Raw genomic sequence first — 25,086 nt, 5'->3', positions numbered from 1 at the left:
TTGGAGAAACTAGTCGCACGCATTGCTCATATTTTGGCCCATTCTTCCACACAAATAGTCTTTAAATCAATACTTTTTTCCTCTGTTATTTTACATTATTACACATAACTTAATTTCTGAACTTATTTGTTTTGGTTTCCTTCTATGTTTGGATTACTTGAATTGGATTACGTGAAAACAGAACTCGTGTGTTTTTTTGTAAATGGCTGATATTCATATTCATTCATTCATTCATTCATTCATTTGCTGTAGCCGCTTTTCCTCTGACACTATCTCACTTATAGTTGTCATGTGACCGTGAATACATCTCTGACAGATCTAGATTCCTTCATGAAGTCCTGAAGTTGTGTCTGTGTGCACACAGTCCTGGAGGATTGGGCGCCACCTATTGTTACCGGTGGTAATAGCATATGTGGTTTACTAACCCTGTTATTTACAACTGATCGGGAAATGAGACTGAAGCTAAATAAAAAGCTACAGAATGCATTAAACTTTCCGTCACGAAAGGCAGATTTTCATAGATGAATAAATGTGGAAATGAATCTGAATCTGTAGAATCACACACTCATTCATGATGGATAAGAAAAAGAAGAAAGAGTGGCTCTCAGTTTATAAATAATACATGCAAACAGTTAATCTGGTGTATCAGTTTCAGAGGAGAAGGATGTGGAGCAGTAGATAAATATAGCATGTGTAACCACAATTCTGTTGTATTTAGTTGCAGACTGTACAGTCGGCCAACAAGAAAGATGCTCAACAACTACGTTGTTCTCCTAAGAATTACATCGGGTCCCAGGGCATCGGTGCAGGCTGTTTACTCTTCTAGAGTCTGCCATGTCATAACCTAAGAGACAATTCACAGGGGTTTTTATCTGGGTTTAATAACAGAGAGAGCTGGCTATAAATAAAATATATTATTATTATAATAATCTGCATCCTATAGCTTTTATACTTGTGTACTTACCCTCTGCACCTCCAGTCTTAAAATAATCTCTCGTAAGAAGCTGATGGTTAGATGTGTGTTTTATTATTAAATTATTATTATTATTATTATTATTATTATTATTATTATTATCTTTTAACCCAACTCCAGGGTTCACCTGCACAGGGAACAAGGAACTCTGGGGCTATGAACAGATGTGCTCCAGCTCCATTTTCATTGATATCTTAGGGCAAAATCCAGAGGGTGAACAATACCAGGGCTCAACCAAAGTATGTGAGCACATCCATCCATCCATCCATCCATCCATCCATCCATCCATCCATCCATCCATCCATCCACGACAAACTCCTTTATATTGTTTTGCCCATTATATTGTGGTCGGGTTAAATCTGGTTTGACAGTGTCAAGGCCAGTGTTCAAGTTATTTGCAGGTTTAAGCACCTTTAACCTTTACTGACTAGAAATCAACCCTTTAACATCCCACTGGGTCATATGTGGGACAGCAGTAGGTTTTTGAACCAATCAGAGCTCTGGACACGAGTTATGTTTGAGTAAATGCTGCATGATACAATATGTCATTTTCTACTGATTTCATGATAAAAGTCATTATAGGATTCAACAACTCCCTTCTTATTTTTTAACCGTGCCAACTTTGATCACTCAAGAACAAAACCACTTACAGTGATTCTGACTATTGTGATAGAAACTTCAGAGTCTTGTCTTTTAAAAGAGACTAAGACCATGAATGAGCTCCAAGCTGTTCGTGAACAGCATTCAATTTACTAAATATGTGTTTTTTGCTAAAAGTCTGCAATGATAAGAGGTAGTTTCATGTGTAAAGATGGAGCGCCCCCTGGTGACTGGCTGCGGTATAGGTCATAAGCTCCACCCCCTCCATGTTAGTGGGTGGGACTTGGGCCAAACTAAAACACTAACATGTCGATATTTTTTTCATTTTAAGTAGTTAATTTAATGTTGATAAATGTTTGAGTATGAAGTTTTGATATATGTTTCATTTAAGTGAAGCAGTGGGGACAAGTTGTCCATATTTATATACAGTCTGTGGTTCAAACTGAGAAGAATTAAGTTTTACATAACAACTTGTAAATGATTGATTCCTGGAGGAAGCTGCTGTGAGACTGGATGTGAAAAAGAATATTCAGTCCAGTTCATATCAATTCAATTTTAACAGAGACAGAAACTAACTGAAATTGAAACCCACCAAATTGTGTTTTTTAAACGTGAAAACACTTTTTATGCGGCTGTTTACATTAGTGTGTGAAGTACTAGTACTACATCATACAACCAATTATTCTGGTAATTCAACATGAAAACACAATTTAATACCATCTGTAGTGTTTCTGAAAATAACACATCGTATTTTTTGTTTGTTTTGACTGTTGACACTGTTTTGCCCACTATTTTTGTAGATTTTTTCATGATGATAGTTCTGTACGTATTTTGCTTTACCATTTATTTTATTAGATAGATAATTAAAGTCCAAGTTCTAAGTTCATACAGACATTTATATCCCTGCTTATTAATCTTCCCGTAGTTACAGCTGGTTGTGTCATGACATCTCTACAAATGTGAGCTAAACACCTGATTCCGACAGCGTGAGAAAAGAGACGACCGTCATTTTAAAGCTTTATATATTTTATGTGACCAGCGGGTCGTCACTGTTTCTGTGCTCTCACAATACTGGCAGCCGAGCTCCACAGAGACGCTGCTCCACACATAAAGCAGAGAAAAATCACAACACACTTTCAACAAGTGTAAACACACACAGAGATAGACCGTAGTAAAAAAAAAAATGCTGTCACTCTGTGTGTGCACCCAGATCATAAATGCAGAAGTGCAAACCATTCTCAATTCAAAAGGTTGCAGGAAACATGAAGGTGTGGGAGTGGGGGGGGGTGGAGGGGGGGTTCTCAGCTCCAGGGTTTATATGGAATGTCCTCAAAGAAGAAACTCGCAGTTCAAAATCAGAACAGAGATCAGGACGACGTCCTCTTATGTGATGTCCTTCTGTCTGGGCGGCCGGTGAATGTTCCTCACGACGCACTTCACCATCCACTCGATGCCTTCGTTGACGCCGTCTCTGTATCGGACAAAGCGCGAGTCAGTTTGGGGGCATTTCATATTTCTTTTAAACAGATCCATCAGTTTTTAACAGTGGTAACATTAAAGGTCCCATATTATATATTTTTTTCAACCATTTCGTAAAGGTGTCATGGATCCAACACTATTGTTTTCAAAGTGTACAAACACAAATTCAGCCTTGGTCCTGAATTTCAACCAGTCAAAATGTCGCTGTAGTGAGATCCACTGAGAACAGGCTGCGTCTGTGTCTGTGCCTTTAAATGCTAATGAGCTGTGTCTGGCCACGCCCACTCCACGCCCCCCTCTAGGGGAGAGGATGCAGCTTTCAGTGGCGTTCCCATGCGCTAATGTTTACGGTGGATTTATGACCAGTTTGAATCAGAATCTGACCCAGAAGGAGAAGTTCAGACTCAACAGCAAATATTTTGTGTGTGAATATGTTACTTAGTTTGTTCATATGTGTTGTTACAGTTATTATTGTGTAGCTAACGCTAGATTCCGCTAACTGTAAGGGTAACTGTTGTGGTAATGACATCAAGAAATGAAAAATCTCAGATCTGCCGGTCGTACACAGACTATGGGACACATATTACTGTTAGAAATTTTTGCATAATGTGGGACCTTTAAAATGAACAGCTGAAAGATTAGTCTGACAGATATAAACTTGTTACTGATTGGGTCAAATATATTTTATGAAGACAAGAGGGAGAATATACAGTATTTAGCAGAGTTAGTCTGTCTCTCTTTCCTTTTCATACATTGATCCACTGTGACTGTGTAGCATGTTATTACTGTGGTTCTCCACTGGTCTGGGTTCGGGATCCACCATCACCCCTTGATGATTTAGCGCCACAACCCGATTCAAAGAAAATTTTCAACTTCTCAAATGTATTGAATGAAAAGATTGAACCAGTGATAGAAAAAAATATCACTATTTTCACTATATGAAAACACACAAAAAAGAAATGTAATGATAAAGGAAAAACAAAAGTATAGAGGGAACTATTCTCTTTTTTGCTCAATTAGCTGCATTTTAATTAAAACCAGAACTATTCACTTTGGTAACTTCAGCTGTTTTTAACAGACTCAACAGTGTTTTCACGCACAAACACCAAATAAAAAAGTCCAACTACTGAGAAGTAGTTTCAAAAGGACCGAGAACCCACTCAGTGAATATATAATAACTATTCAGTCACTTCTTAAAGCATTAATCATAAGGCTGAATGACAATCACAACATTTGACTAAGAGACTTTTTTTAACAGACTCAGTTGGTGTTTTCATGCAAAATACATGAAATAAAAAAGCTGCAACGACCCGAGAACTATAAAAAAAAAAAAAAATGAAAAAATCTAATATCTAAGTATGTGGCTCTAACTGAGACACTTTCACTATGGAAAAAAATCTTCAGTTTCTTCAGTTTTTATCCATAAACACAAAATAAATTAAACTAAAAGAGCAATTCAAAAGGATTCAAGTATACAAAATTAACATATCATTGGGCAATCAATGATTAGTAGGTAAATACTGATACTACTGCGTTACACCTGCTTTTCACTGCTAAATTAGCACATGTAAACAAATTTTGTGGATCTTCTTCTATGGTGTGAAACAGCGAGTGAGAATTCTACTGTATCGGATTATATGCTGCTGCCACACAATGCACCATTTAACACAGATGTGGTCTTACCCTGTGAGGGCGGTACAAGGCTGGACTAAACAGTCTCTCTTGCCGATCTTTGGGGCGCAGTCGCTGAAGGCTGTTTTAATGTCCGGCACCGACAAACAGTTCTGGAGAACAGAGAAGAAACAAGAAATGTGTCAAGTGTCAGCAGCAGCAGATACTCACTACAGGAAAAATACATAAAATGAAGAAGGTAATAGAAATTATACATAAAACACAGTAAATGTTTTTGGACGTCATTTGATGTATGACTAGAACTAGCTGTGAATAAAACACAGATGTTTAAGTCTTGAGTTCTACCTGAGGACATCATTTCATTTAGAAATTACTCCCCTACGTCTGTGTTTCAGTCACACGAAATAAACAATCGGTGTTTTACTCAAATTTACAATGTTTTGTTGTGGCTCTGCTACTTCCCATCTCACTTCACTGTGTTTCAGAGACAGTTTTAATTACTTTGCAAATTATAATGAATAATAAGAATATATTTTCAACAGTAATTATCCCAGGGAAGGAATTACCAATCAGCCCCAACTTTACTGATGATTTACTGACATTAATGCTGGATTTAATGATGTCATCCATCTAAACAGGTGAATAGTTCAGCGACATATCGACTTTGAACTCTAACATCTGCCCAAACTTTTAATTGTAGCACATTCTTCATAATCCCAAAGAGACAAGAGGCAGAAAAAAGTCGCAAATCAAACAAACTTCTCGAAAAAGTAAAAACTCACAGAGATCATAGACATGGACAATTCACACGGTATTAAGATCACAGACGAACTCCGCTATTATTATTAGTTATTTTTTATCCCAGGTAAAATTAGTCTCCTGTGAATAGGCTTTAGTTTGGAGGGAAGGTCGTACCGGCACATCCTGCTTGTTGGCCAACACAAGTAGAGGAACGCCTTCTAAAGCTTCACTGCTGATCATTTTCTCTGGACAAGACAAGAGTTCAATCATTATTATTATTATTATTATTGATATTATTATTAGTAGTATTTCAAGGTCAATGGATAATTTTAAACATGAAACGGGACGATCATCACTCACCGAAAGCCTCCTTTGATTCTGAGAGACGTTCTTCATCAGTTGAATCTATCACATATATGACTCCGTGGGACTCAGCATAATACTGAACAGAAACACGAATACAAACAGCACATCAGAGCAGGTCCCTGGGCTTTATACCAGAGAGCGTAAATAAAGATGAATGATGGAACAGCTCCTCTGAAGTGAAGCCAAAGCAAGTAGAGCTCCCCCTGGTGTCTGGCTGCAGTATAGGTCATAAGCTCCACCCCCTCCATGTTAGTGGGCGGGACTTGGGCCGAACTAAAACACTAAACTACACGTCAATTTTTATTTTATTGAATGGTTTTCTTAAGGTTCCACGAGTGCATAGGTGTCAAACGCAAGGTCCGAGGTCCAAAAGCGGCCCGTTTAGAGGGTCTAATCTGATCCGAAGCAAGATGGCAAATTCTGAATGAAAATAACTTCCTAGTTCCTAATGTGTCCACTCTTTTAGTGAGACAAGTCAGGACAGGACACAACACCAAGACCCAGGACTAAACAACAGACAGCAAATTTGTGCCCAAATTACATGTAATTTCATCTCTTTTAAAGGATAGTTTATTAAATGTAAACATTCTCCTAATTCACTTGTTCTTCTTCACACTAAAAACAAGCAAAAAAATCTGGAGTTGATGTTACTTATAGGTTATCGTGCTGTTACAGTCCAGCTCCCGCTTCAGGACACCGAACTAAAATGGGTTTGATACCCCTGCACTAATGAGACGGTGAATAGTGGATATATCTTAAATATAATCATCATATGAAAAAAAAACAAAAACAAAAAAAAATACTGGAAACTGGAAACATGCATTACTCTCAATAATTCAGAAATGTGCTTAAAACATTTTAAAGTATGTCCTGATTCAACAGATGCAAATCCTCCTTCCTGAAAGTTTGCAGACAACTCATACCTGTTTATCATGGGATATTAAAGGTTTGTTTTACTCCTATTCTTTTATTCTTTGTCCTTGCTGGACTGGACTGAGCCGGTCAAACATTTGGACAGAGCCTCTCATTTAATATTACCTTTATTACTATGTTGTAGATTAATACTGACGAACGTGGCTCTCATGAGGAAAGAAAGACCAAGGTGCTGCAGAGAAACCTCAAATTAACAGAACCTCACATAAAACTTATGAAGCAATGACGTCCAACACACGTCCAGACAATGTAAGAGATATTTGAGCGCAATTTATATGAGTTAGACCACAGCGTAAAAGAAAAGCAGTCAACAAGTGCTCAATACCCAGAGAAGACCAGGAGTGTGCAAAGCTGTCGTCAATGAATTAAAAAAATAAAACATATTCTGGTTTTTAACACTTTTTTGTTTACTACATAATTCCATTTCTGTTTTGATGTCTTCGGTATTAAAGTAAAGTCTTAATAATAGTCTTAATAAAGTCTTAGTATTAAAGTTAAAAGACCAAATGCTGACGTATTCCTCTCTGGATGTAGTTGATGCTTGAAGTTTTAACTCACTTTGTCCCATAGAGACTGAAGCTCCTCCTGACCTCCCAGATCCCAGAACATTAGACGAGCTTTGCCCACATCGATCGTTCCAACTGTGAGGGAGATGTTCATCGGAAATGTTAGCGAAAGAGCGAGAGGAATCAAACTGTTTCTGTAAAAAATGCTATGAGGCAAGAAAAATTTGGTCACTACAAATTGTTGTGTTTTATCCACTTCTCTGACTGAAAAAGTGGAAAAATTAGCGATAACAGTTATGTTCATTGAAATTTCTTTTCAAATGTAATTTTCACATTTTGCAAATTTGTGTTTTCTTTTCATTTCATTTCATTTATTTGTTTCACATATAAATAAATACATACAAAAAGGTGAATAAAATCATATAAGGTAAATATTTAAAAAAACAAATATTTGTGAGGTGTGGTTAGAAACCTGCAGAGGTTTATATGAAAACCACAAAGATTTACTTAAGTGAAAACAAATATACAAAACAAAATCACAAATATGTGTTAAACGATCAAGTTGAAAGTTTCATGTAAAATCATCATTCATTGCTACAATCGATAATTATTTATATATTTCAAAAATAAAGAAAAACTGGAGTGTATTTTTCTTTTGTGTAAGTTTCTTTCTCTATATGGACAATGACAAAGATGAATGAATTAAGTGTACACAGTCATTCCATAGAAAACTGACCACAGGATGTTTCATATAGTGTTCACATTCAGATTTCTGGACAACAAAAGCACATCTAAGGTAAAGGGAAAAGACACCGTTTTTGACCCGAAAGCTGTAATGTTTGATATATAATCCACCCTGAGGTTTTCTTTGAACCAGTCATTGTTTGGAGAAACAAGCGTCACTTACTGTTTAGTCCCACTGTCGTTGTGATCTTAGACAAACTCATTCCCTTGTAGTTCTTACTGAACTTTGTTTTGGTCTGTTCCAAAAAGGTCTGCGAAAGAGAGAGTGAGAAGTCAGTCTGTGAAGGTTCTCAGTCATCCAGGTCGTGGCATATTCACAAAGGTTCAAGGTTTCTTCCTGTTAAAAGGGAGGTTTTAACAGGCTGCTCTGGAGGTTTCAGGACGTTTTTTGTAAAGCGTCTTGAGACCATTTGTATCGTTATTGACGCTAAATAAATGAAATTGGTTTGAACTGAAAAGCGTAGAAAAGGATATCTGGACTTCATTTCAACTGGTGTCATTTCAGTGAAGTCTGAGAGTATTTTCAAGACCACAGAGGTTAAGTTCAAGTTGGACGTGGAGTTTGATGAGATGACTGCAGACGGACAGAACACCAAGACCACCATAACTCTTGGAGGCAGTAGGGATCAGAACAAAAATATCGATATGGGAATAAATCACAATATTTTTTCGATTTATAATATCAATTTTAAAATAAAATGTTTTGGGCCAATGGTGAATGACTTCTAGACCTCCACCACCACTTTTTCTGTAAAAGTGCAATAAATTTGAAATGGATCGTTTGGATTAATATTGTTTTTTACTCAATAAATTATCAGTGTCGTCTGATGTACATATATACAATGTGTATTTTAAGCTGCATTTAAAAAAAAAAAATCTCAGTAAACTATGCAGAATATTGCAATATCATAATACCGCAATAATGTATCGTATCGAGTATCGCGATATGTATCGTATGGTGAAGTCCTTGCCGGTATCCACCCCTAGAGACCTAAACTCCTTCAGGGATGTGGACGACACCTGGGCTAAAATCAAAATGCAGGAGGTGGAATTAATGCAGTGGACAGCGGCATCAACAAGTTCACAACAGTGGAGGTAGTTTTCTCACCCTGACCAGCATCTATTATTTAATTCCCACCGACCGCTGGAACACAAACTCGGTGTCACCAGAACCTGGCAGTATCGAGGACACACTGTACTCACCAGGACCCGTTGTGTAGAGTATTGCACGGTAAAATATCCTTAATTTTTAAACTCTGCAGAATGTGCATAACCTGCACCTACATACATGTTTGTATAACAAAGCTAACAACACACACCACTGCAGCAGCTACTGTAGAGAAACGACTAGAAAACATACCGTTTTCCCGGCGTTATCAAGACCCAGAATCAAAATACAGTATTCGTCCTTTTGGAACATGTACTTATATAATCCAGACAGTAAAGTGTACATCTTGGTTAAAAAAAAAAAAAATGTAAACACAAGTGCTGGCTAACTACACACTGTTGACTTAGCTTAGCCTGTAAATGAGGCTAAAACAGCAATACCCGTATCTATAGCCTCATTATTATCAAAGTAAACTAACACGTCTGAAAGCGTAGGCGACTAAAAATCGTAGAAACCTTAAAAAAGTCTCCAAAAGCGGTAGTTTACGGCTACATTTGACGCTACGTTTGAGGCTAGCCGAAGTAGTGTTGCTACAGGGAGTTATGGGAAATGTAGTACACGGCGTCATGTTGGACACATCGTAGAACGCCCGGATGTCTGTAACGGACTACATTTCCCATAAAGTGTTTCGAGAGAGCGATGATGTTAAAGGAACAGCGTTCATTTGCTGGGAATTAAATCTCCAACTCATCATTTGTGACAGGTTGGTACGTTGACAGACAGAAAAAACGATTTGTAATTTTATGTAAATCAAGTGTATCGTGCCATAAATTATAAAAATAAATGTAAAATGTATGTTAATGTGTTGGAAAAAAGTTAAATAAAAAGGTGAAACAAACACAAAAAAAAATAATTAGATTTTTATTTCTATATGTACACAATGGTTTATAAGCAGTCAAAACACAGTACAGAAGTGCGTAATTAGCACTGATTATCACAATCATATAAATAAATACGAAGATTTAGTAAACTGTTTATATAAGTTCATAACTTAAATATTAAAGTAAATATGCAAAAAAATACTAATAACTTTTAACAACCTAGAAATAAAACAGTGGACAAATTAGGAAGAGTAGAAAATTCATGCTGTTGGTGGGCTGCTTTTTTATGTATGTTTGACACTTGTGTTCTAGATAAAAGAAAAAAGAAAGACATTTGCTGTTACGGAAGAGCATCTAAAAAAAAAAAAAAAAAAAACGTAAGTAACTGACTGCAACCACCAGAAGGGGGAGATAAAACTCCTGCACTGCACTGAGGCTGAAATATTACTTGGGGGTTGCAGAAAAAACATCACGATAAGCTGATAGGTACTTGAAAACCCAGCCACAATGTATTAAGTAGGCCATATAAATGCAAGGCTTCCTAGTACCACTATGGTGAAAATGGATATTGCGTTGGGATTCATTTCTTTTGCATTAAGAATTAAAACACATTCTGTAACATCATTGTTCACCAACTCATTGTTGTAGATATTTACTGTCTGAATTTTCTTGCTGTCTTGCTCTGGTCTTTTGCAAAGCGTCTTTTGCCACTAGAGCCTGAGGTTGCTCATTTTATGTGGCTGTTATTGGTTGCACCTTAGAGATGCTGGTAGACATTTAAACAAATAACCATAACCGCCACTTACACAAAGAAACTTTAACATTAATTTGGAATAAAGACTGCAAATGTAGTATTCACTGTTTTTTTGTTGTTTTTTTCCCCAAAATATTTTTATTGGAAAAATACAATACAGTACTACCAATCATAGAAATACTATTTACATATGTATATATATATATGCATATGTACATGGTCACAAAGACACATATAAAAATAATAACACATAAGAGTGTAGATTAGTGAAATAGGAAATAAAAGTTGCAATTTGTGGAAAAAATTTAACTGTACGTCCTCTCAATGTGTATTTTATTGTCTCAAGTTAATAAAAAAACAACAACAGGAGCTAGAACGATATTCAGCAGACTTCCAGTGTAACAATAATTTGTGATTTTTATGAATTTATTTTTAGCTTTGGAGTATATCCCACATGGTTATTCATGGTTCTTTCTTTCTTTCTTTTTTTTTTTTTTTTTTTTTTTTACCAGTTTTGCAGTTTATTAGCCCATAGTATTTTTAATGCTTAGATTCACCGAGTTACGGATATATTTGACTATAAAGCTGAACTACTACTGTCTGGTATAAATATTAGTGTAAATATGTATAAAATGGACTTGGAGTCCAGGTTACATGAAAAATAAATACTTGGACCCTTTGCTGGCGCTGGTGCAGTGGGTCCTGGATTCCTCAACAAGTTCTCCTGGCTTGTTTCTCTCATTTAAATCAACTTAACACAATGAGTTAAGACATTTGAACTTAATTTAATGAGCTCTTGGTATTCCAACATAAGGGATTCAGCCAGTTCCATCTAACCTGACAATATGAGTTTTAACAATAACTCGAACTGTGACGGTTGGTGTGTTAGCAATATTAACGCACCATAAAAATAGTGCTTGAAATTTCTTCTCGATCTCATATCAGATCTTTTAAAATACATCGAAAGCTGCCTTAAAAATAAAAGTTGAGTAACTTGAAAAGGCAGTTGGTGTAAGTATATACAGACTTGGACTGAGACAGACTTTAATGATATTTAATTCCCACGAGGGAAATTACTTTGTCACCGTAACTTCGTTGCACATAAAAGTGAACACTCATGAAAAAAACACAAAAAAAGATCAAATAAAATAAGATTATATTAAAATTAATTTTTAAAAAAAGATTATTATGTAGCGAAATAAACAGTGCAATCAAAAAAATTTACAGAATTAGCAAGAAGTTGGCAAAAACAGTTGTTGTTTGCCAGTTGCATAGCAACAGCTGCATGAATTGTGTCACATGGTGTCACATGTTTCATTCATAGAGAGATAGAGAGTTAGTTCAAATGCTACAAATTATTGATATTTAATGCATAAAGTAATATTTTGAGTCATTTCAACTCAGAGTATCAAGTTCAAACAACAAATGGTCATTAATTAAGAATTTTATATAACTTCCTGAGTCGAAATTAAGCTTTTCTCAAAGTTGAGTTTAACCCAACCTGAAAGCATCATGTGGTGAGAGTGTGCAGACAGTTCCTGGAGGATGAAGGAGTCGATACCTTTGACTAGTATCCACCCTGACCTGACCTAAATGTTCAGGTTTTTAACTTCAGACCATCCAGGAGCTCAGTGATGCTCTGGTCCAGATCTGGGAGGAGATACACCCCAGGACACCGTCCGTCGTCTCATTAGGATTCACATGGGGCCACATGAGCTACCGAGGATCATTTTGAGCTGCTGCAATGAAGTTTCAGTAAAACAGACTAGAATGTCACATCATTTCTTCTTCGTCTGTCTTTGAATTTAGTGGGTTGATTATTTCAACCAAACATCTTTTTGTTCCTAACACATTACGTGATCAACAGTAGTATAAATATTGAGATTTTCAAAGTGTTCCTTTGATTTTCTTGTGCACTTTTTTTGACATCTTCGGCCATAACAAAAACAATCACTTGTTACTCCACATCTTTAACGTACTGACTAGAGCGGCTAAACAAACTAAATGTTTGGACTGTGTAAGTGCGACTCCACTGCTGTGTTCTGATCCCAGGATGTGACACCTTGTGAGATGTGTTTTCGTCTGCACACATCTGTAGAATGTCTTTGGGTCATTGGATCTTACATACAGTCCATCAGCTCTGTGTTTGCAGAAGCTGCTGACGGGATACACAACGGTGATGTTCTGGATGCAGCTGCCGTCTGGTTTTGCTGTGGTTTTACTCGCTGTGTTGAATATCTCGTGTGTGGGCTGCGAGTTTTCTGTAGGAGGGAGGGTTGAGGTTGTTTTCTGGTTTGTCCAGTCTAGGAGAAAAAATAATAGTCAAATCAAGATCAAAAAACTAAACTAAACTAGTGCTTTATATAGGTTTTTTTGGACTGCTATACAGAGGAAACCTTTAAAATTGTTGTTTCAAATCTAAGGATCCAAATCCCCAGTCAAGTAAGTTTAGCTAAAAATGTATCTCCTGATTTTACATTAAATGTTTCTTTTGTTCTTGCAAAATACCGATTGTCCAGAACAGCTTTACCTTTTCAGGAATTTAACATAATTAAAACTCAACAGGTCATTTTAAAGTGATAGTTTTAAATTGTAAGAACAGTGTCTTTTATTATTATTATTATTATTATTATTATTATTATTATTATTATTATTATTATTATACATAATAATCTTCAGTTTCTTTAAGTATAACTTAAAGTATCTATTTGATTACACATACTATATAACAGGAGGCCCAGTCAACAATGAACTGTGCAGCAGCCTCACCTTCACTAAGTCTATGTTTCAGATGTGATATTAGTGGATATTTGCCCTGTTCACAAAACTGTCCAGAGAAGTCGTCCATATCCAGAGTCCACACAGCAACTCCACCCAACCGCCTGCTCTTTAGATAGTCCACCTGTAGGACCAGCAGAGGAAACGCACAGAAACTTTGTCCTTTATGCTTGGACAAATCCATGGAGTGTCATGAGCAGAGAGTGATTAAATCCTCGGGGTCTATTTGGGTGGGTGGTGAAAGGTCAGGATCTGCCACGAGACCTATAGACCCCTTCATGGTTTGTAAACACTGTGCTTGGTCAGAAGTCTGACTGACTTGGCTCCTCTCAAACACACAGATAATAAAATAAAAGATGCGAACACAGTTATGTTCTTTACCTTGGCATCGGTGCTCCTCTGGTTCTCAAAGCTAACCCACTGATTGCCCTTGACGGCATAAGGAACCCTCTGACTGTCAACCCACTGGACTCTGGAGCCTCTCAAGAAAACACACGTCTGATAAAAAGAAAAACATCAACAAAACGGTTGGGTTACGATTACATGTTGACGGTTGTTAAAGCTGAAAGAAAATGAGTTATAGCTATAGATTGGGAAGAAAATAATATGAATAAGAAATTGATGTTTTATTGATGATTTTCTTTGATATGTGATAGTTTAAAATAAATCTCTTGCACTGTGAGTGATACATACTCATCATACTGTGTTTTATGGTAGTTTTATGTCCCCACTTCCTTGCATTGGCCAAACTGACGCTATTTTCCCAGAGTTTATCTCAGTGGCATCTTGCGACTTTGGAGCCAGAGTCTGATCTAAGTTGACGAGAGTGGAGCCATGAAATCAATGACCCGACCACACGTCTCTCACGTTTTCAATCAATTAACACCACGTTCTGCTCTACCTCCACCAGTTACAAGGAAATGTTGGATTATACAGTGCATTTACTTTTAAATATATTTATTTTTATTTTTATACAATTTTCACGGCGCCATGGGACCACCTTATGGAGTAATTGGCATGGCAACTGGTAGTTGCCATTATGTCACATCCTGTTTCTGTGGCATCAAATAACTAAAATGAAACTGACAACTGCAAGTGCAAAAATTGACACTCGAACATGCATCAGCATTGTATTAATTACTTAAAATGACAGAAACCATCCTTGAAAAAAAATATCTGGACATATGTTTTAGTGTTTCAGTCCGGCCCATCCACTAACTTGGAGAGGGTGGAGCTACTGACTTATTCTGCAGCCTCCAGCCACCAGGGGGAGCTCTACTTGCTTTAGAGGCTTCACTTTAGAGGAGCAGGTTTTCTAGGAAGCTGTGGTTTGTGATGCGCACGGAGCAATCTATCAGAAGCCGCTTTGGACGACAAGAAAATCTCCCTTAAAACTTTGGCGTCAGTTTTCTGAGTTGTGAGTTTATTTCAGTTTTAAATTGGCAATGATGAACACGGATGTAGTGTGGAAACACTAAATAGTCTTGCATGGCATTTAGTTTTGGCGAATCATCACCCAAAACACCTTGTGTGTCATTTAACAATCTAAAATGACATGCAATGTGCTTAAAATGCAAGAATCAAGCAGTTGTGAGCTATTTAAATACAAGTGATGCTGAGTCAGAACCAGTGATGTCAGTAGCAGAATTACAGCATGGTGTTTGTCTCCTCTGGTTGTTATTGTAGACACTCTCGTTACCTCATAGAAAGACCAGAGGCCAATCTGCTGGGTGTAGGGTCCTGGGGTTGCGGGGCCGCTGACCGGTGCACCCAGACCACTTGCTGATGTTGAGAGCGTAAAGGAACGAGCGTGGACGGCGAAACCCAGTAGCAACCTCCCTGGTGGAGCTCCCCGCTCCATCCAGTAGTTCATTATATAGTCCTGGCAGGGAAAAGATCAAGAGTTGTAGATAAAGTGAGGATGTTCTCTTTGAAGGAATCAATTAATCTGTTCCTGCTTTCACACGGGTCCAGAATCAAGTTAAAATGTTTTAACTCTTGATCATTGATATCTTTGGCTGCATTCAATGAGCTTATACGTCCAGTGCAACAATCCTTGCACCCGTCCTCTCCATCTTTACCTCCTCCTGGTTGTCCAGGGTGTTGCATTAGCCAGCCAGAAGTCTAGTGCTACTCCTGGCATATAAATAAATACAAATAAATGTGAAACATTACTATGCTGGAATTATCTTCACTGTAGAGAGGATTGTGGTGAGCCGTCACTCCATCTTGATCACCGTGAAAACCAAAACTCTTAACGCCAATGAAGTCCAGGTACCTAAACGTACACAACCACCACATCACAAGTTATGATGTTAAATATGTTCAAAGTAATTGAGCGTTGTGTATTAGTCTCGCATCCTGCTTCATGAGTCTCACTTTGACATCTCAGAGATTTCATATCGGTTGTCGGTATCATCAGGATGTGCCGTCATGGCTGCAGAGACGATCAGTCGTGTGTTCCTGCCTCCTTTGCTCTCAGCTTCATAAGCCTCTGAAAGCTCCTGGAAACCAAGAGAAATTCAGTTACGCTTCAGGTCAATTCCTCAAAAAAAGCTTTCATGTTTAGATTTTCTTGTGTTCAGTTCAGGTTAGTACTTAATGGCATAACACTGCTATGGCACATTCAGAAAATCTTCCAGTGCTTAAAAAAAGAAAGGTCTCCAATATTCAGTGGAAGAAAATACTGTACATGTTATAAAAATCTTTAGTTTTGGCTTCCAGGTTTTCATTTGAAATGAAAAAAAAACAAAAACTTATTTCATGTAACAAAATGCAAATTAATTATTTTAAACAACACACAATGTGATTTTCCAGTTTTTTTTTAGATTCTGTCTCTCACAGTTGAAATGCACCTACGATGAAAATTACAGACCTAGCTTCATTATTTAAGTGGGAAAACTTGCAAAATCGCTGGTGTATCAAACACTTATTTTCCCCAACATCCAAGGCAAATACCAGGGAATGACTACTCAAATTAATTAAAAAAAAATTCTCCATGAACAGTGCACCACCTGGGTCATGTTGGGGAAATAAACAGGTGTCATTTGCTGCCACTTAAAAAAGCCGATCATATAATCCCTTGTTTCCTTTACTCTAACAGATATCATGAAACATATTGCGAGGCAGCAAACACCTGTGAAAACCAAGTGAACAAGCAAAAAAGTGCAGTAAACTAAGAATGCATTCTTGAGGTCCAAAGTTTAAAAAGCCTTTATTAAAAGTGACTAATACAAAATTAAAATGCACCTACGTACAATCTCAGTGCCTTGTTCATTTGCGGGAAAAAAAATGTCTATATCAGTCAAAGCTGCAAAAAAGTCATAAAACAACATCCTGGGATGTGGACGGAGCAAATCCTTAAAGACTCAGCACAGAGTCCAGGTAAAATGTGGGGAAAAAAACAGGGAGTGCTTCTTTTTTGGATGAGAAAAACAAACCTTCCAGAGAATGACACTAACAGCTTTTGTGGTAACTGAACCAAACTAAAACCAAACTAAACAGGTAAAAGGAAAAGAAAAGTCTCGGTGTACCTTGCAGAGGAGAGAAAAGCCCAGTTTGTCATGTGGTGACCTGCTACCACCGTCTCCAGGGGACGTCCAGTCCAGATCCAGACCATCAAACCCGTGAGTCCTCAGGAGTTTGATGGTAGACTGGATGAACGTCTGACGGCTGGATGCCGTGGACACCATGACAGAGAACCTGCACAGATGTTTTCATAGAGCATTTTAAAACCTTACTTTACATAATCAGAAGGCCTTTATCACACAGGCACATCCTCACTCATTCAATCAGTTTGACAAACTCACTGAGATCCGGCGCCGTCTTCTCTGACCGACAGTAAAGTCTTGAGCCTCGGGTTTCTGTTCAAAAGAGAACGGAACAAACTCTACGTTTTGAAATCCAGTGGTTCACCGTGCATCGCGTCCATCGACCAGCTGTTACCTGCTCTTGAGCTCAGTGAACGACTTGTAGACGCTTTTCTCGTTCCACTCATACTCGGTGATCTCGTTGGCACGGCTGATGACAGCGAAGGCGTAAACCAGGTGAGAGCACAGGAAAGGGTCCACGGAGCCCGGCAGGAACCTTCCCAAACCCGTTGTGTACCGTGACCAGTTAGTAAAATAACACACAAGTTTGGTTGTGGTTGCTGGATCTAGAGGGGGGAAAAATCTAAATATTTACAAACCATTCACTCCTCTTGGTATTATTATTATTATTGTTAAATATGTGGCTTACGAATCTGAATGAAGAGCTGCAAAGCCACTGCAAAGGACACAAATCAACAAGTAGCTTTGTTAGTTTGATAGATATATTTAAATACAAATATACAGTAGGAACAAAAAATAATTATTATACCTATTATTCTGGTTAATCCCGCGTTCATCTCAGCTGTTTGTGCTCTCGTCCTAAAGGGAATCTCCACCTCTCAGGGAGGAAAACAAAATGTGTGCAGAGTGTAACGTTATTCCAGTTTTACATCTCATGTTACTGAGTCACCTGGTGCGATATAGAGAGAATAGATATCTTTACTTAGCATACCCTAAAGCAGAGCAGCGGCAAACACAATGATGTGCAGGGTTTGTTTATAGATGGATACTGAATAAGAGTCAGGCTGGTATCGGCGATACCGATCCGATACCGATATTTTGTGCAAATACAAACTAATATGTCTGTTAAACCTAAAAAAAACGTGTATTTTAAACCATAGCTTCATAAAGAATACAAAACATCAGAGTAATTTAATTATTTATTTTAAACTCTGAGGTATATTGAGGTAGTGACCTCATTTACTATGTAAATGAGATAATACAACAACAGAAAAACCAGAGACACAATCATACAAAATATGTGGCGATGCCTTTTCAAACACTAAAACAATAATAAGACCATTAAATAAAATTATTGTTTAACTATTAAGAACTACTATACAATGAAAACTTGCGTCTTAATTGTGACCCTGTTCTCTCCTCTTCTGTCCTCCTCATCATAAATGAGTATTCTGAATGATCACCATCGTATTCTGTGTTGTGGTTTAACCTGAGTTTGTGTTTCACAAGGTTTGTTGTGTTGCCACAACTCAATAGTTTAGTTACTTTCCACTGTGTTCCTACATTACCTTCAATTATTGAAGTATAAAAAGTATCGATAGTTTTGATTTGAGAATAAACTTTAGAGCATGATGATGTGGTATCGATGTTTCAGTATCGACATTTCTGTATCGATCCACGCATCACTAGCCTGAGGTGAAAACTGAAGCCGCACAGGAAACTGAAATTTTCATCTAAATAGAAGATTTGTCACAGGATATTTTCTGCTAATTTCAAGGGCAGGATCAGATCATTGATATTATTTTCTCTGCTGTTACCTAGAGGGAGTAGTTTGACACAAGATCTGAAACACAAGATCAACACGACACAAAGCATCTTTCTCGATATCCGTCAACATAATATGTTGTTACTGTCAGATGACAACTGGTGATACAAAAGACCTGTCACACTGAGGTGTTGTGCAGCTCAAGGCTGTAACTGCTGCAGGAGCATAAGGATGCACAGAAAGAGTTGATTTCAGTACGTCATGAATGATCTCAGAAATTTGTTTCTGCACCTTTTGTGATAAAATGACTGCAGTAAGAAAACAGAATAATAACCTATAAATAATGAAAACTTCCAATGAGTTTTTTTTCCATCCATTCAAAGTCTGTCTTGAATCTTGAATCCCTCAGTATTTGCTCTGTGATGCTTCTTTGATAGCAGACCCAGCTGACTCTAACCCTCTCAAGGAGTTTTCTTCATTTCCAACAGGCTGAACACATAAAACTCAGTGGTTCACAAGGTTCAGTGTCAGTCTGGATCGTTTGTGTTTTCATTGGTTTCTGTTGCCATTTGATTATTGTTTGAACTGCCATGAATTCAAACTGCAGTTGTCAAACAGGGTTAAGTTTAGCTTTGCAAGAATCCAAAGCAATTAGTTTAATCCTTTCCTTATTTTAGTGTTTAGTACATGAGTCTGCAATATACAGCCACATGCAGCTTTCTCTGATCAGCTGTGTGGAGTAAAGACACTGATTATAGTCATTGACACTATCGGTCTCAGAACAGCAACAACTATTCACTCAATAGATAGAAAAAGCGAAAGCAAAAACAACTGAATCACACTGAATGTCACACCACTCACACTCATGGTTGTAGTCATAGACAGTAACACCAACCAAAAAAACAAACAAACACTGAGCTCCCACAATGCATTGCAGCACATATGCTTTTGCTTTTGAGTATTTGATTCAAATGTATTTTATTGTAGTTTGTTTTACTTTATTTTTTTTTTAAATACAATTCTAATTTTGAATTTATTGTGATATTGTAACATTAAAATAAAATGTGTTTAATTTTTTGTTGATCAGAAATATTCGTCACAACTGCCGATGTGCGACACCCATTCGGCCCGCAGGTAAAGCCACCCATGGGATAAATCCCTGTTATGTATGCATAAATACAATTTAGTTTTCTCTGTAGCACTTCTTTCATTTCATAAATGCAACACACTACAGTTTTTTATACATAGGCTCAGCATAGAGGTAAAAAGCTATATGTGCAGTGTTGTCATCATTTTAGATTTCAAAGGGGTTTTGTGGCTCCCAGAGTTTTTTCTTTTCTGTGGGAAACGGATTCAAATGGCTCTTTGAGTGTTGAATGTTGCCGACCGCTGGTTTAGTAGGAAGTGTCACCATGGAGTTGATCACAGTTGCAACCGGAGTTGACTTGTGAAATGCCAACATTTGAAAAAGTAATGAAGAACATATTTTCTTTGATTCATTGTACCTTTATTCTGTTGGAAAATACACATTCAAACTTTACTACAAGCTGGTTTCCAAACATCCTGATGTCATCTCTACGGTCAAAAGAACAAAGGCGGCTCTTTCTGAAGCGATCTGCTTGTACAAGTCGGTGGTTTTCACCTTTTAGCGAAACACTTAAGGCCACACGCAGCACTTGCAGCTATCGTTGAAGACGGTGCCGGCTCCGCAGGTCCTCAGGTAGGTCCGGCCTCCTGCACACACATAGAAGCTGGCGCGGTCTTCTGGGTTGGCGTACGTGCCATCTGCCTTGTCTTTGCAGAAGCCTCTTCCTGGGATGGGAAGGTTGGTCTTGGTGGATGGAGCTTTGGTGGTGGTGGTGGTGCTGGGTTTGGGTGTGACTGGTTCAGCGGTGGGAACAGGTTTGGAGGTTGTGGTTGTGACTGCCGGCCTCTTGGTCGTCGTCGTTGGACGTGGAGGCATGTCTGTAAAAAAGTGGAAGGTCAGTTTGCAGCCTCTTTACATTGAGAACTGTACGAGCCAGTGGAGAACATATTGGTTTAAAAAAAAAAAAAAAAAGATGATGGCAAGACTTACTGGAATCAACGAGTTTGCGCAGATGTGACAGCAGAGGATGGTTTCCCTCGCCGCAGAACTCGCCCTTAAAGTCGTCCAGGTCCAAGGCCCACACAAAGGCACCGCCAAACTTCATGTTCTTCATGTACTCAACCTACAGATTAAACCACAAAACAAGTTAAGCACAATGTGAAAAAATCCTGAGTTTTGTTTCTTGAGTCCGTCGTGCAGAAGACTACCTTGGTTTCATAGCTCTCCTTGGTGTCAAATCCAACCCACTCGTTGTTCTTGGCGGCGTAGGGAACTTTCTGGTCATCGATCCACTGAACGGTGGTGCCCTTCAGGAAGGTGCAAACCTGAAAGATAGGATTATAAGATGTGCCATTGATTCGTTCCATTGTCCGTCCCTCCTGAATCTTCTGTTCGTATGCCTTTTTGAGACGTTACCTCATAGTAGGACCAGAATCCAGCTTCACGGGTGTAAGGTCCGGCCGAAGCGGGGCCGCTAGCTGGAGCTCCAACGCCAGTGTTTGACGAAGTCAGACGGAAGGTACGACCATAAGCAGCGAATCCCATCATCAGTTTCTCAGATGGGGTGCCCTTGTCTCTCCAGTACTTCATGGCAAAGTCCTGAATTTGGAAAGGAGGGATACAGACGTGAGGCCTAAATATTCTTTAACCTGGGTTATTGATTTTCTATTCAGACAAATGCCCAGATTTAACTTTTAAATACATTTCTAGGCTCCAATGCCACGTGGAGATACTACTATCACTATGAGATGAGATGTGTGCTACAATAATCATGTCTACCAGTGTTCAAGGTTGGTTCAACCTCAGGCCTCTTACAGTGTTGAAGTAGATGAGGTCCCCGGTGTCATGGGAGCCACGGTACAGTGGGCTGTTGTGTCCTGTGAATCTGTCCCAAGCTCCGTGGAAGTCATAGGTCATCACGTTGATGAAGTCAAGGTGTCTAAAAAGTGGACAAAATATTGATTAAGACTAGCTACAAAGCTACTCTGTACTGGAAAATAAAGACAGATCAGTATTTGAACCAAGAAAATAAAAAAGTCTGCAGTACTTAGCAATCTCAGCAATCTCATATCCGGCGTCGATGGTTCCCTTTCCAGCAGACACAGCAGCAGTCAGCATAAGCTGAGGCTTGCCGGAGGTCTTGGCCTCAGCTGCGTATGCTTCAACAAGTTCCTGCAAATAAAGGCAATTAATAAGGCACCATCTAAAATGTCATATTACCTCATATTTAACCGTTTATCATCCCTCTGGGGGGTTTATGGGACAGCAGTAGCTTTTTGAACCAGTCAGAGCTCTGTACACGAGTTGTGTTCGAGGAAATGCTGCATGATACAATATGTCATTTTCTTCAACCGACAAATTTTTGGAAAACAAAACAATTCAAACCAACCCAACAACTTTGATTATTCTAGAACAAAACCACATAGAGTGATACTGACTTTTGTGATAGAAACTTCAGAGTCTTCAAACTGTTCACGAATGGCAATTCATTTACTTTGAGTACGTCCTAAATAGATGTTTGTTTTTGCAAAAAGGCTGGAGGTTAATATCAGTGGTACATTAAATAGATTAACATGGTGCCTTATAAAGTAAGTTGACATGAAATTTTAAATACAAAGCATTTCATCCAACTTTGATACTATGCAAAAATTTGGATTTGCCTCTAAGAAAATGAGTAATTTGTAGTGTCTGTTCATATGTTTTGTGTGATATCAGAAGCCCATAGCTTACCACACACACACACACTTCATGGTAAACATGCATAGGGAAGTTTTTTCAATTCTAAGGGACTAGTGTGAAATCTGAGGTGACATGCAGTCACTGAAATGTTGAAACTGTGGATACAACAGAGAAAAGGTTCTGATCCCTTTTTGAAAAAGTATGTAGAACATAGCTTCGTTGCTGCTTAAATTTAACCTGATATGTGGCTTTTTAAAACAGATGTATGGTAGTCAGAACTCCCTGGCCCACCTTGCAGAGCAGACTAAACCTCTTCTTGTCTTCTGGGGGGCTTCCACGGGATCCAGGGTACTCCCAGTCCAGATCCAGACCGTCAAATCCGTGAGTCCTCAGGAATTTGATGGAGGACTGGATGAACGTCTTTCGGTTAGCAGGAGTGGACACCATGATAGAGAACCTGCAGGAGGTTGGTTTGAATGTAACAGGAATTAACAACATTAATTCTGAACCCATTATCATAGTAGTAACTTGACACATCTGTGCTCTATACACACATATTTAAATTGTACGTACTGAGTTGAGCCGAAGTTCCATCCTCCAACAGCCAGTAAGGTCTTCAGCTCAGGATTCCTTGACATAAATATTTGAGTTAACAAAGGCTTCTTTATCCTACAGCGTGGACATACCATCTAAGATGGGAAAACATTTCTATTTCTGAAAGTGGAAGGAAAAGTCCTTACTTGCTCTTCAGGCCGTTGAAGCTCTTGTACAGGGTCTCATCGTTCCACTCGTATGTAACCAGCTCATTTCTGTTGTTGATGATGGAGAAGGCGTAAATCAGGTGAGTGCACAGGAAGGGATCCACGTTCTGGGGCGTGTATTTGCCTGTCCCGGGTCTGTACTGGGACCAGTTGGTGAAGTAGCACACCATCTGAGAGGCAGTCGCTGGAGATCAGAAAAAAAAAAGAAAGAAACTGGTCAGCTCTATATGTTATATGAAATGTTTTCAGGTGAGGCACGTTTAAGAATGACTTACCCAGCTGGCACATCACCAGGCACAGGCCTAAAGAGAAGTCAGAACAAATAAAAGATGAATTCTAGGAATGCAGAAGATATACACAAAACAAAAAACAAACAAATAGAAAATATGTGCAAATACAAAAGGGATTACCTGCGAGAATAGTGAGCTTGGTCATGTTGTTTCCACAAGTTCACAATGTCAGCTTCCTGTTATTTCTAGAAGAAATAAACAACTCTGTGAATTTAATTTCCTGGAAAAGAAAACTCCAGAGAAGAAAACACCTGAATTCCCGGCTGTATCTTACCTTGGGATCTTAGAAGGAACCGGTGTGCATGAGTTTTCCTGCTTCATTTATACATCACTTCACTGCAGACGAGGATGACGTCGGTCCTCACGTATCTGGAAAAGTAGGTGTGCGGTCGCTACTAATTATGCAGGTACGTAAAAAAAGGATAAGATAAGTAATGACAGGTGCTGATAAGTTATAGTATATGGTATAGATACTAATTTTACATAATGATGTGACTTTGACTGACACAGTTTTATTTTAGATTTTTCTGCAACTTCAGGAAAGAAAAAATAAATGAATCAAGCTCTGCTTTTGTCACTGGAGTTCATCACTGCAGCAAATCTTTGACTGACGCAATGCAACTTGATGAAATCGTGTAAATAGTAAAGTCGTATGTCGATCCTGATCTTAATCCAAACGAGATAGTTTAGCATGACATGCAGAGGGGTGTTAATGAAAGACGTTCCACCAACACTGATGAAGGTAGTTGTGCAAGTCTGATAAATATCAGGAAATCCATCCATGAATCCATGCATGTACAGATGTTTTCTTTTGCAGTGTTTTTTTGTTTTTTTTTAACTAAGTGGGGCTAGTTATTTTAATCTGCACGATAATTGTCGTTTTGTATTTTAATATGACCCCAGGAAGCTGCTGAGACAGCAACTATTGATCAGGACTAAAGGAAGGTTTTGGATTTTTCCGTGTGGAGTTTGCATGTTCTAAAGTTGAGTATTAATGAGCTGTTTGTCTCTTTGTGCTTGTGATAGACTGGCCACCGGTTCAGGGTCGAGGACAAGCAGTTACAGATAATGACTGAATGAATGAGAACGTTTTTTTTTTTTTTTTTTTTAAAGGAGTAAGATAAGCAGATTGATGCTGATGCAGACAACATTCACAGAGAAAACCAGGTCACACTTCACAAATCTTTCACCACATAAATGTCCTCATCATAAACGCCTCGTATTCTTTGTTGTGGTTTAACCTGAGGTTGGGGTTTCACAAGGTTTGTTGTGTTGCCACAACTTCATAGGTTAGTTACTTTCCACTGTGTTCTACATTACCTCCAATGACTGATGTATCGAAAGTATCAATATTTTAATTAATATAATTAATGAGGATCAGTTTTAGAGAATAAAGACCTGGTCTTGCAAGTATCGATAATTCAGTATCCACACATGACTAGTGATCACTTTGGGATG

General features: G+C 38.2%; 3 protein-coding genes across 3 annotated transcripts; all 3 read right to left on the bottom strand.

Moving 5' to 3' along the window:
* Nucleotides 1-2,400: 2,400 nt before the first annotated feature.
* Nucleotides 2,401-9,700, bottom strand: arfrp1 (ADP-ribosylation factor related protein 1). Its single transcript, XM_047581896.1, has 7 exons — nucleotides 9,335-9,700; nucleotides 8,138-8,225; nucleotides 7,283-7,365; nucleotides 5,786-5,867; nucleotides 5,600-5,670; nucleotides 4,736-4,836; nucleotides 2,401-3,044 (listed from the first exon to the last, which is right to left on the bottom strand). The coding sequence occupies exons 1-7, from the start codon at nucleotides 9,425-9,427 to the stop codon at nucleotides 2,957-2,959; spliced, it is 606 nt and encodes a 201-aa protein (XP_047437852.1). The 5' UTR covers nucleotides 9,428-9,700; the 3' UTR covers nucleotides 2,401-2,956.
* A 5,328-nt stretch (nucleotides 9,701-15,028) lies between these two features.
* Nucleotides 15,029-17,920, bottom strand: LOC125006354 (acidic mammalian chitinase-like). Its single transcript, XM_047582311.1, has 9 exons — nucleotides 17,855-17,920; nucleotides 17,735-17,761; nucleotides 17,441-17,651; nucleotides 17,305-17,358; nucleotides 17,029-17,197; nucleotides 15,875-15,999; nucleotides 15,671-15,773; nucleotides 15,195-15,377; nucleotides 15,029-15,040 (listed from the first exon to the last, which is right to left on the bottom strand). The coding sequence occupies exons 1-9, from the start codon at nucleotides 17,880-17,882 to the stop codon at nucleotides 15,029-15,031; spliced, it is 912 nt and encodes a 303-aa protein (XP_047438267.1). The 5' UTR covers nucleotides 17,883-17,920.
* A 2,381-nt stretch (nucleotides 17,921-20,301) lies between these two features.
* Nucleotides 20,302-23,935, bottom strand: LOC125007349 (acidic mammalian chitinase-like). The gene is made up of 12 exons (XM_047584102.1): nucleotides 23,903-23,935; nucleotides 23,749-23,813; nucleotides 23,614-23,640; nucleotides 23,318-23,522; nucleotides 23,151-23,207; nucleotides 22,869-23,034; nucleotides 21,946-22,070; nucleotides 21,714-21,837; nucleotides 21,315-21,497; nucleotides 21,107-21,223; nucleotides 20,889-21,021; nucleotides 20,302-20,776 (listed from the first exon to the last, which is right to left on the bottom strand). The coding sequence occupies exons 2-12, from the start codon at nucleotides 23,771-23,773 to the stop codon at nucleotides 20,469-20,471; spliced, it is 1,470 nt and encodes a 489-aa protein (XP_047440058.1). The 5' UTR covers nucleotides 23,774-23,813; nucleotides 23,903-23,935; the 3' UTR covers nucleotides 20,302-20,468.
* Between the last annotated feature and the right edge of the window lie 1,151 nt (nucleotides 23,936-25,086).

The sequence above is a fragment of the Mugil cephalus genome, chromosome 4 (assembly GCF_022458985.1).
Source record: "Mugil cephalus isolate CIBA_MC_2020 chromosome 4, CIBA_Mcephalus_1.1, whole genome shotgun sequence".
In the NCBI taxonomy this organism is placed as follows: domain Eukaryota; kingdom Metazoa; phylum Chordata; class Actinopteri; order Mugiliformes; family Mugilidae; genus Mugil; species Mugil cephalus.
This window is presented reverse-complemented; position numbering and strand designations above follow the sequence as displayed.

Excerpts from the sequence above, each read along its gene's own strand:
- arfrp1 (XM_047581896.1), bottom strand. The coding sequence starts at position 9,427 with ATGTACACTTTACTGTCTGGATTATATAAGTACATGTTCCAAAAGGAC. Across the intron at positions 7,366-8,137 it reads AACGACAGTGGGACTAAACA|TTGGAACGATCGATGTGGGC; the intron begins GTAAGTGACGCT and ends TCTCCCTCACAG. Across the intron at positions 4,837-5,599 it reads CCAACAAGCAGGATGTGCCG|AACTGTTTGTCGGTGCCGGA; the intron begins GTACGACCTTCC and ends TCTGTTCTCCAG.
- LOC125006354 (XM_047582311.1), bottom strand. The coding sequence starts at position 17,882 with ATGAACGCGGGATTAACCAGAATAATAG. Across the intron at positions 17,762-17,854 it reads GGGATTAACCAGAATAATAG|TGGCTTTGCAGCTCTTCATT; the intron begins GTATAATAATTA and ends TGTCCTTTGCAG. Across the intron at positions 17,198-17,304 it reads GAAGACGGCGCCGGATCTCA|GTTCTCTGTCATGGTGTCCA; the intron begins GTGAGTTTGTCA and ends ACATCTGTGCAG.
- LOC125007349 (XM_047584102.1), bottom strand. The coding sequence starts at position 23,773 with ATGACCAAGCTCACTATTCTCGCAG. Across the intron at positions 21,498-21,713 it reads ACCTCATCTACTTCAACACT|GACTTTGCCATGAAGTACTG; the intron begins GTAAGAGGCCTG and ends TTCCAAATTCAG. Across the intron at positions 21,224-21,314 it reads GATTCTGGTCCTACTATGAG|GTTTGCACCTTCCTGAAGGG; the intron begins GTAACGTCTCAA and ends CCTATCTTTCAG.